This window comes from Impatiens glandulifera, chromosome 7, assembly GCF_907164915.1.
Source record: "Impatiens glandulifera chromosome 7, dImpGla2.1, whole genome shotgun sequence".
Taxonomy (NCBI): Eukaryota; Viridiplantae; Streptophyta; class Magnoliopsida; order Ericales; family Balsaminaceae; genus Impatiens; species Impatiens glandulifera.
Genome location: NC_061868.1, coordinates 7250579 through 7262501, shown reverse-complemented (window position 1 = coordinate 7262501; position 11923 = coordinate 7250579). Strand labels below are relative to the sequence as shown.

Genomic DNA, 11923 nt, shown 5'->3' with positions numbered 1-11923 from the left:
CTTTCATCGGTGTTCATTACCGACTCAATAATTTCTTCATTATTCGTAGGTGATTCCATAACCACATCATTCTCGCACAAATCTAATTTTTAAATATAATTAATCATAATATAAGAAATTTTAAATTAATACATTACGTGTGATTGATTCTTGTTTTTAAACATAATATACTATATTGTAATACTGTACATAAATACTCTATAAGACTCGATAAAATAATAATATATTACTTTATCGATAAATTAATAAAATATTATTATATCGATAAAGTAATAAATCCGTTAAATTAATATTTTTCCGACCAAGGGTATTACTTTAAAGAAGTTTAACTATAATTAAATCAACCGTAACTATTACATAATTGAATATTAGAGTTAAATGTATCAGAAAATCATAATTAAATAATGTTGATGGATCTATTTAATCACACTCACCCAAGATATATAGACGAATAGAATTGTGAAATATCAAAACAAACAATATATGTTCTTACCCTAAACCTAAAACCTCGATGCCAACTAGTAGATCAAAAAATTAGAGACCCCCCCCCCCCGATGATTCTACGTCATAGTTTCTGTGACGATTCTACGTGTTGGTCGTTTTTCTAGGACCTTATCGATCAATTGTTTTTAAAGGGTTTAAGAGCTTATTCAACTGATTTATTAAAATTTTTAATAAAATCAAATATTATGTCATTCAATCAATCAAATTATTCAATATTAATCAAAAATACTAAAATACTTTATATTTTAAAATTAAATAAATTATTTTATTATTATAATCATTTTACCAAAAAAAAAAAAAAAACTCTCCAATAAATCAATACCCATCAAGTTTTTCAAACAATCTCTATTTCCTCTCTTCAAAAAATAATTTGATTTTTTTTCTTTAAAATCTTTATTAAATAGACAAAATTCTATTCATAATAAATTAATGAGAAAATAAGGGAAATGTCCAATAATTATGACTGAAACCCATCGTTTTCTTTACTTCTTTTTACTATTCCCTATGGATATGCATGAAGCTTTACCAATATAATATTACCAACCCAAATCCTCTTCAGTCTCTCTCTTTCTCTCTCCTTCGATCCTAGGAAGAATTAAAAACAGCTCACGAGAAAACACTTCACTTTAATAGAGAGATTTTATTTTCAAACTTCAAAAAAATGGCGACCACAAGCCTAAACCAGATTATTATAATACTCCCATCGCCACAATCCAAAACTATTCGTTCAATACAAATCTAAACTCACACCCCTTGTGGTTCAGATCCAGTTCTCTCAACACCACCATTCACAAACTTTTCAATTTCCCTTTGGTGATGCTAGCCGCGGTTTCATCCTTCACCCTCAACAAAGATGAAAGAGAAGGAGAAACAACCGATCAAAGCTTCTCAATCATGGCCGGAGACGATATTCCCGAGTTCTTACTCGATGTTAGCATTGACTTCGATGACTTGTTTATGGGAATTAACGATGAAGATATCTTACCCGATTTGGAAATGGACCCCGATCTTCTTGCTGACTTTTCTCTTGATGTATCCGACCTAAACCTAACGTCTTTCTCTGCTCGCGATGAAGAAGATGAAGATAGGGTTTCGGATTATGGTTCTGGGTCGAGCTCGAGCCTTAGCCCCGATCAATCTTCTTCAAAGGGTGCAAAGATAAACGAGCTGTCGTGTTCTCCAAAGACTAGTAATATCGAGAAAGGAAGGAGATCTAAGGTTTCCGGGAATTCTAAGAATAACAATCCTCATGGAAAAAGGAAAGTAAAGGTAAGTGTTTTAAATGAGAATCGAATTCTTCATCAATCTTGTATTCTTATTTGGATTCTAATATTATAATTCTGATATAAAATTTGCAGGTGGATTGGACTCCAGATCTGCATAGAAGATTTGTTCAAGCGGTCGAGCAATTGGGAGTGGATAAGGCAGTCCCTTCAAGGATTCTTGAACTGATGGGCATTGATTGTCTCACTCGCCATAATATTGCAAGTCATCTTCAAGTACATCTTTCTCTCTCTCTCTCTCTTCCTATCTGAAAGTCAAATAAAATATATATTCTGCTTAAAAGTGATAATTTTTCAATTCAATCTAGTATAAGTTCAGTGTGGAGAGAATATATTTTATCAAGATTACAAAAGCAATTAAAAATCAAGAATTGCTATAAGTTTAATCAATTATAATCGAAATGAAATTGAATAAAAATATAAAAAAAAGTATCAAAGTCTTGAAGTACTAATTAAGAAAGTGCAACTTCTAAAAGAAGACTATATATCTCAGCATGGATCTGATTACCCAGTAACTTGATTGGCTTTTGAACAAATTTTTGTTTTCGGTATTATACAGATCCTATCATAATCTTGTTATATTGATCATAAAAAGTAATTAAAATAATGAACACTCAAAAGCATGTAATATTTTACTTAGTTGTTTTTTTTAATGAGCATGTAATTGTTCAAATATTTTTATTTAATTAAAAAAATAAACAATTTTATAACTTAGTGTTACCAAGTTTGTTAAGAATGAAAGGGTTTGTAGTATAATGGTTCAAGATCTTTTCATCATGAAGATATGATTCTATGTTTGATTTGTTTCTTTAATTTACAATTTGTCTAAACAAATTAAGTGTTACAAAGTTATTTTAAACTACTTGAGTAGTTCAAATAGTAAAAAACGGTATTTAAGAGTATCGAGTTTAATAGGATAACTCAAATGACGAGAGTTGGTGACTAATAGACTAAAAATTATGAGTCAAATTCCATTTAATACGGTTTAAATTAAAATTAGGCCGTGACTATAGGAGATCTTCTTAGTTTCCGGAATAAATAAATTTAAAATAAATGACTAAAATCCTCTTCATCTTATAACCTATTTACATACAATATAACAAGTTGCAAGCCAAAAAGTATATAATAGTTTGTATATAAATTGTGTAAAAAAAATCTATTCTTTAACATATTATTTTTATTTTGTTTTCTTTGAGTGTATTAAAATGTAAATTAATTAAGACCATATCACCTAATTGGTGTATAATTTTTATCTTCTTTTTTTATTGGGTGTTTTTATATGTAGATGAATTGAAGTGAATGTATGTGTATTAATTTGAATTTGAATTTGCAGAAATATAGGTCTCATCGCAAGCATTTGTTAGCGAGAGAAGCCGAGGCAGCAAATTGGAACCAAAGGCGACAATTGTATGGAACAACAACAGGTGTTGGTGGGAAGAACATGAGCCCATGGCTTGCACCAACAATGGGCTTCCCTCCCATGGCGGCCCCTCCACCACCTCCGATGCAACATTTCAGACCCTTACACGTATGGGGCCAACCATCAGCCGACCAATCAATGCTCATGCATATGTGGCCTAAACATATACCTCCCTCTCCATCTCCGCCTTCCACCGCCACTTGGCCATCTCCTCCAACTAGGCCACACCTTGACCCCTTTTGGCACTCACATCAATATCAAAGGGTACTCATTCCACCTCTCTAATTACATTTAGCAATATATATGATAATTTTTTTTAATCCAACGATAAAAGCATTACAAATTGGGAGAGGCTTAAATTCACATCAAAACAAAATAATGAATAACCACATTATAGCCATCAACCTCATGTCCATAAATGGAACATATATTAATAATATATACTAATGGGAAGCTTTCCCTAGTAAGGTGATCTAACCAACTAAACTAGGTTACTTATGTGAAATTTAATACAAAATTATTAATGTTTTCAATATAACAACTTAAATAATAAAAAATATGAACAACTTTTATTTCTAGCACCCCAAATTTCAGGGTCTTGCTCTCCCTCCCTTGTTTAGTTAATGTACATTTGCACTAAGAACATCAATGGATGTATTCTAGAATATCCTAGGCCTCAATCTATGTGTGAAAAACAAGACAATTTTGCATGTGTTACTCCCCCAAATCTCATTGTGTGAGAAATATTTGAGTACCTAGATTTGGGGTTCTTCGAAGACATTCTTATTTTCCTCCAAAGTAGGTTGTGCACATGGACTCCCCCACTTCCACATGTCAGTTATTGACAAGCTCTTTGAGTAATTGTGAACCTAGGTGGTTAACTAATAACTAGCTGTACAACAATTTATTGTTACCTATAACCCCACCTGAATCCATTAATGTAATGAATTACTAGATCAGCATCACATGTGAAATTGTAGGCTATACATAGAAAAAACAATTGATCATTTATAGTCCAATCCTACATATAAAACTACCGGTAAAGGTTTTAACGACATTCTATATTTACTATTGTTAATTCTCAAATTTCAATAACGATGAAGTTTTTAACGATAGTTAATTTACCAATCTTAATAACTTATAATGACGTAATTAATAATATCAGTAACAATATTACTTGGCATGATCAGTGATAATTGTTTTTCATTTAAACAATATTTGCATATTTTATATGAGATCAATTAAATGGCGGAAAATTCTTATTGCATGAGAATTTTTCTTATAAATAAGCATGAATTGTTCCTATATATATGTCTCACCTTTTATAGTTGATACATTAGCTTAAGATATTAAGAAATTAATAATGTAATACATATATATATACAGATATAGATAGAGAGAGAGAAAAAGACATTGGATTGCATGTGACATATAGTTATCAAATTTAATCATAAGACTGTAACAAGACAATATTTTGCTATGAATACAATGTGGTCATACATACAGTACTAGACCATGGTCCACTTTCACTGTTATCAAGTACTTGACCAAATTAATATATTATGTAATTTTTTTTTGTATGTCTTCTTCAGGCACCGGCAACACCTGGTTTTCCGGCGCCGGTTCCACCTATGGCAGCTGCAATGGCAACAACGGTTGGTGAAAAAAAACATGATTTGGCTTTTATTCATAATTAGTTAACATCACGACCCATTATCTTTATATTATTTTAAAATTGATTGGATATATGTGTACTGAAAGATGCCAATTAAATCAATTATGTTGTCTATATATATGTCTCTTTATGCATGCAGTTGTCTTTACATGTTTTAACTTTGATTCTCTATTGTATTATTGAAATTATTTGTCAGAGATTTGCTGCTCCAACGGTCCCAGGCATTCCACATCATCATCATCACCATGCCGCCATGTATAGACCGGCGGTTGACCCCGGTTCGACCAGAACAACCGCCCCAAATCCTCCGGCTGATTTTCATCCGGTATGTTAATTATCTATATAAGTTATAAATTTTTGAGATATTGAAAAATAATAAAATTGGGTAAATATGGAGATTATAAGAAGTTCTGAGTTATTTTTTATGAAAATATTTGAATGATATTAATATATAATGAAAAAATAATTTTAAAATAAAATAAAATTTTAGTATTTTAGAAGTTAGGTGAAAAAATGATTAATTATTTAAAGATTTTTCAAATTATCTTCTGTCTAGTTATTTACATATATTCTAACATTTTACATGTTATAAGTCTGGTTTCAAACCTGGTTACTTTGAATAATAGCTAGTTGATTATTCTAATAATTTTCTTAGTTTTGAGTTAGTTGAATAAAAAGATTGTTAAATTTTTAAGAATTTCAAATATTATTAGGGCAATGTTCCTTTTTGGGTTATTTGAATAATTATGTCTTTATTCGGGTTGGGTGATTGTAGAACAAATTATTTGAGTATAATGAGTATAAAAAATATATATATATATATATTGATGAGAGGATGTAAGATTGAAATATATGTTATTTGAGATTAATTTTAAATAATTTCAAACCCAAAAATGTTTATAATAATGTGTTTGTTTATAGAAACATATCAAAAAATGACTAAATTACCCTCACTTTGTAAACCATTAAAATATACTCCAAATAGTATGCTAGAAAATTCAACAATATTCATGTTGGACACGTGAAATCCCGCATGAATAGTAAGGACCACTTTTGATTGATAACACATGATGGTTTTGAACTTTTGATTCGTTTGAAGAACTCGATAAATTAGTTAGTAGATCCTTTTAATAGACGAGATGCTAAGAATATAATTCTTATATGGAACAGTCAAAGGAAAGCATAGATGCGGCCATTGGAGATGCTCTATCAAAGCCATGGCTTCCACTTCCAATCGGGTTGAAATCGCCATCTCTCGATAGTGTCATGGGTGAACTACAACGTCAAGGAGTTCCCAAAATACCCCCAACCACATGTGTTTGAACTTGGAACTAATAATAATTAATATTCATGGTCTTTTTTCTCCATCAGTATTGATCGATGATCAAGGCAACTTCATGGGTCTGATCTTGGATGGAGGCTCGGATCAAAAAACCCTAAAATTCGACGACTTTTCATGCACTTGGATACAAATTGTCTCCTTTTTTTCAGCTATAATGTGTCTAGCTAAGCATACTGGTCTAGCTAGCTATGCATGCCAGCCAGTGATGATGCTGATAATTGCTGTTGTGAGTTTGACAACTCTAAGTGCGTTATGTCTTTTTCAATGTATTATTTTTAGATGAGGTACTTTATGTGTGAACTCAATAATTTTGTAACAAACAAAAAAACAAAACTAACATTTACGGGGTTCTTTTGAAACTATATATAATAATTATGAGAACTTCTTTTGATTTATTTGCTTGTTTATCTTGTTATATAACTTTTGTCAAGCTGCTAATTAAAGATACAAATATATACCAATTAAGGATGCTTGTTTGTTAGATATTCTCAAAATTTAATTTTTTGTTGTTGTTAGCATAGATAACTACATACGTACAGTAAATGTCTCATTTTAATTTAAAATAATTTTGTGATAATTTAATTTTATCTCCTATATAAACTGTCCTGTTAGATTTATATTATTTATTATTATTAATAATACTTATATTATATATTATACACGGGTGAAAAAGTGGTCAAAATCGAGAGTTAAAACTCTCGGTTTTGACCCTATAACTCTCGGTAAAAACACCTTACCGAAGGTTTTAGTAACTCTCGCCATCCCTCGGTATTGACTCTCTCGGGATTTTCACAAAGAGAAAAACCGAGAGTTATATGAAAACTTTCGGATTTTTCTCTTTTGGAAAAACCGACGGTTTTGCAAAGACCTTTCGGTTTTTCCAAAATGAGAAAAACCGAGGGTTGTACAAATAACTTTCGGTTTTTCTCTGTGTGGAAAAACTAAGGGTTTTGCAAACAACTTTCGGTTTTTCTCATTTTGGAAAAACCGAGGGTTTTACAAATATCTTTCGGTTTTTCTCTGTGTGGAAAAACCGAGGGTTTTGCAAATAACTTTCGGTTTTTCTCATTGTGGAAAAACCGAGGGTTTTACAAATATCTTTCGGTTTTCTCTGTATGGAAAAACCGAGGGTTTTGCAAACAACTTTCGGTTTTTCTCTTTGTGGAAAAACCGAGAGTGATTACAAAACTTTCGGTTTTCCCACAAAGAGAAAAAACCGAAAGTTATATGAAAACTCTCGGTTTTTCCTCTTTTGGGTAAAAACCGAGGGTTTGTCATATAACTCTCGGTTTTCTCTTTGGCTAAAAACCGAGAGTTTTCTAATATCTCTCGGTTTTTCCACAAAGAGAAAACCCGAGAGATTTCAATTTTACTTTCGGTTTTTTCGTGTAAATTTTTAAAAATGTGCGGATTATTTTGTTCGCAACCAAAACCTGTTCAGCCAAACCAATATATCAATGATAAAAGCAATGCAACATACATTAAACGATCACATCAATTGATCATGAACATTACAAAATTCGACACCAAACTAATATTCCGAACAATCTGTTCTAAATTCAACCACTAATGAAAAAATGTTTTGAATCGAAACAACCTTAGCTTGTGGGGGGAGGAGGTGGTCCTTGCCTCATATACAATTCGATTCTCTCCATTCTTGCGTTCATCTCTAACTTCTCCCTCTCCATTCTTTCCACAATTTCTTCCTTTTCCGCTTGCATTTCATCCATTCTGCGCCTTCTTTCTTCATCCCTCTTCTCCAGTTCCTCCAGCTTGAGCTTCATCATTTGATTCTCTTCTAACAATCGCTCATTGTTTCGCTGTGAACTGTTTCCACTACGACGATCCTCACGAAAGTGTGTGGGCCGGACGCCTGATCCCATTCCGAACACTACCCCGTATTTTTGTTGTCCGAACACCCTCTCCGTCAATTCAAAATCAGATATTCCCGGTTCGTTACTAACAACCTCCTCCATCTCAGCCTGCACAATTCAAATAAAATATCATTTCTATAATAAAAAACTAGGCATATTCAATTCACTTACAATTTTCTCTTGCACGTGTTCGTCCGGGACGGGTGTTGGGTTTTCTTGTGTCGGTTTTGGTGTACGGGTCCTCTTGAATACTTCAATTATAGACGGTGGCCGTCCCATTTCAATCGCCTGTTGAAATAAATGATTAATATAATTAATAACAATCTTTATATTAAGTTATTACAAATAATGTACTGACCAACTCGTCTTCAATTTGTGCAAACGGTCTACTTCCCGTTCGATGCGAGAATTTCAGATTCTTCCGGTTCTTAATATTTGTAGAACTGTGTCTCTGTATTTGAAATAACAAATGAAGTTAGATTAATTAATATCAATTTTTATTTGAATTATGAAACCGTACCTTAAACGTTTCTGTGAAGAAATGGTTGCGACACACAAACTCCCAATCATCTCGATCGTAGTCCAGTGGAGGATTAGCCAGTACCGCCGCCTCGTCTCCTTTGTGGACGCGGATATAATTCTTGTTCAAATCCGACCGCCATCTATCCCATATCTGATTGGCGTGTCCCAACCCGGTCTTTCGAAAATACTCAATGTCACCATTAGTCGCTTCGAACGGATCCTTAAAAAATTAACATCCAAATGTTACAAATAATTATTTAATGACGTAATGTATAATCAAGTTATAAGTATTACCTTGATAGCAGTCCACAGTGAATCTAATTGGTCTGCACTTAAAGCCTTCCACTTGAGAAGACGGTGTGAGACGACTGCGGGGTCCCGGATAATCGACCCCACATGTCTAGACCACCGTGTCCTTCCCACGTCTGTACCGCCTGGCCTCCCATCCTTCTCTCTAAACGTTAGAGGGATCCTCGTCCCCGCTAGCCTCTTAGACATCGCAATATTCTTGTTCTTCCCCCGTCTCTTACGGGCAGAAGATTCTTCAAAATTATCAAAATCTTAATTAAATATGTCAATCAATTGAAATACTAACTAATTTGTAAACGAAATACCTGTCGATGATGGGTCGGGAGTGGTCCCGTGCTCCTCCTCGTCATCCTGCTCCTCGATAGGCTCCTCAAGACCCTCGTCTTCAGCCTCATCGCTAGGCAGGTTATCAGCGAATGTGCTCTCTATAAACTCTGCAAGATCATCATCGTCTTCAGTCTCGTATGTTCGGGGAGGCGCAGTAGCTATCGGGACCACAGGAATCGGTGGTTGGTCTCTAGAAGACGATCCTCGAAGCTTTAACGACTCGGATTGGGCAAGTAGGTTTTGGTAACTTTTATCCAATTTCTTGGGTGTCTTCCTCATATTCTTCCAAGTTGTTTTAGGACCTTCAGACATTCTTAATTCACACCATTAATAAAAATGAGTGAATAATTGAAATAAAGTAGTAATAAAAATGAATATAAAGTAAAAAACATAATTAAATCTACCTAATTAATTAATCTGAACTATATGTTTGTAAACCGCGGTTTTATTTTTGTCACAATCTTCCAACCGGGTCGGGCTGACATATTAGGGGCGTAGAATACTTGTTTTGCTTGACTCGCCAATATATACGGGTCTTGACTTTGGGTTTTCAAAATTCGGTTTACATTTACACTTACGAAGCCATATTTATCCACTTTCACTCCTAGTTCCCCCGAGTGTGTATCAAACCACTTACACTTGAATAAAACAACTCGTTTGTGAGAATAGTATTGTACTTCGATTATATCCGTCAAAACTCCGTAGTATGACATAGTTTCAGATCCGTTGTACCCCTCAACAACAACCCCACTATTTTGAGTTGTCAAACCTTCGTCGTGTTTTTCTGTACAGAATTTGAATCCGTTTACTTTACACCAAACATACATAGACGAGTACATACTTGGACCTTCTCCTAAGATCTTGAGGTCTCTTGATATGTCGTTAATTTCTGCTAAATGGGCGACCTATATATGTATCCGAAATGAAGTTGTTAATATGAATAAAAAGAGTTAGGATATATGGTTTGTAATTTACTCACTCGATGCTTGAAATATGCGGCAAACGTTTCTCCACTGGACTCGTTGTTATAATCTCTACAAATAGATCGAATATTAAATAGCACACTCTTTAATGCTAATTAGTAACAGCAACATTGAATCTTACATGTAAAAAGGTTCTGCTTCGGGACAATTTTTCAAAATGTAAGAATGAGTTGTCACTCGATCGATATAATCCAAGTTGTATACTTTTCCGTTAGAGAGGTCTTCCAATGATGCAAATATTGAAATGCCCGAGATTTCAGGTTGTGCATTTTCTTGATCTTGTTCCTCCATATACCTGGCACATAAACTAATACTTTCGTTAACAAGATAGCTCTCGCTTATAGAGGCTTCGGGGTGGTTATTATTCCGCAAATATCTTTTCATTGTACCCATGTAATGTTCAAACGGATACATCCATCGATACTGAACAGGTCCTCCAAGCAAAGCCTCAAATGACAAGTGAACCGGGAGATGCATCATGATGTCGAAGATTGACGGCGGAAAAATCATTTCAAATTTGCAAAGTGTCAATGTAATATCCATGTACAATTGTTCCAGGTCCTCTTGAATCAACTCTTTGAAGCACAACAACCGAAAGAAACGAGACAAATTTACTAACGCATCATAAACATACTCTGGAAGCAATCCACGAGTTGCCAAAGGAATTAGATATTCCAACAAAATGTGACAATCATGACTCTTTAATCCCGAAAGCTTTTTCTCTTCTAAATTTATACAACCCCCGATATTTGAGCAAAACCCATCAGGCAACTTGAGATCTTTCAAGAAGTTACAAAGACGTATTTTATTTTCGGATGTCAAAGTGAAAGGCGCTTCTGGATAATGAACAACTCCTTCATCATTTATAGGATGTAACCATAATTTTATGCCTAAGAGTTCTAAGTCTTTACGGGCTTTAGGACCATCCTTAGTCTTCTCTTTCACATTCATTATTGTTCCCAACACGCTATCACAAATATTTTTCTCAATATGCATCACATCCAAATTATGTCTCAATAATAACGATTTCCAATAAGGTAGACGGTAGAAAATGCTAAGTTTGTTCCAATTGTCTCCCCGCGTTTCATGATATATTTTGGTTCTCTTGCTCATATCCGCACTGAGAATGATGTCTTCTAGGTCTTGTGCTTGCTCATAACTTTCTTGCCCCGTTAACAATCTAGGGGGATCTCTATAATCAGTTCGACCATCAAATGACTCTTTATCCCTTCTGTATTTGTGCTTCGGTGGAAGGAAGCGTCTATGACCCAAGTAACATTGTTTGGAACCATGAACCAATCGAAGAGATACTGTGTCATTGTTACAACAAGGACAAGCGAATTTACCTTTCGTACTCCAGCCTGATAAATTCGCGTATGCGGGAAAGTCGTTAATGGTCCACAACAACGCAGCACGCATGTTAAAGTATTGCGAAGTGTGTGCATCAAACGTTCTCACTCCTGTTTGCCACAGTTCATGCAACTCTTCGATCAATGGCTGGAGAAATATGTCAATTGCATCTCCCGGACTCTTTGGACCCGTAATTAACATAGATAAAATGAAATTGCTATAATCTATGCAAGTCGTGGGTGACACATTATAAGGGACGAGAATTACCGGCCAAACACTGTATGATTTTTTTCCATTTGCAAATGGTTGAAACCCATCGCTTGATAAACCAAGT

The 11923-nt window shown here is 34.0% G+C and overlaps 1 protein-coding gene across 1 annotated transcript; it reads left to right on the top strand.

Annotated features, from left to right (window-relative positions):
- Positions 1 to 1076: 1076 nt before the first annotated feature.
- On the top strand, positions 1077 to 6619 carry LOC124910229 (transcription activator GLK1-like). Its single transcript, XM_047450848.1, has 6 exons — positions 1077 to 1773; positions 1863 to 2003; positions 3121 to 3471; positions 4800 to 4862; positions 5079 to 5207; positions 6053 to 6619. The coding sequence occupies exons 1-6, from the start codon at positions 1321 to 1323 to the stop codon at positions 6203 to 6205; spliced, it is 1290 nt and encodes a 429-aa protein (XP_047306804.1). The 5' UTR covers positions 1077 to 1320; the 3' UTR covers positions 6206 to 6619.
- Positions 6620 to 11923: the final 5304 nt, after the last annotated feature.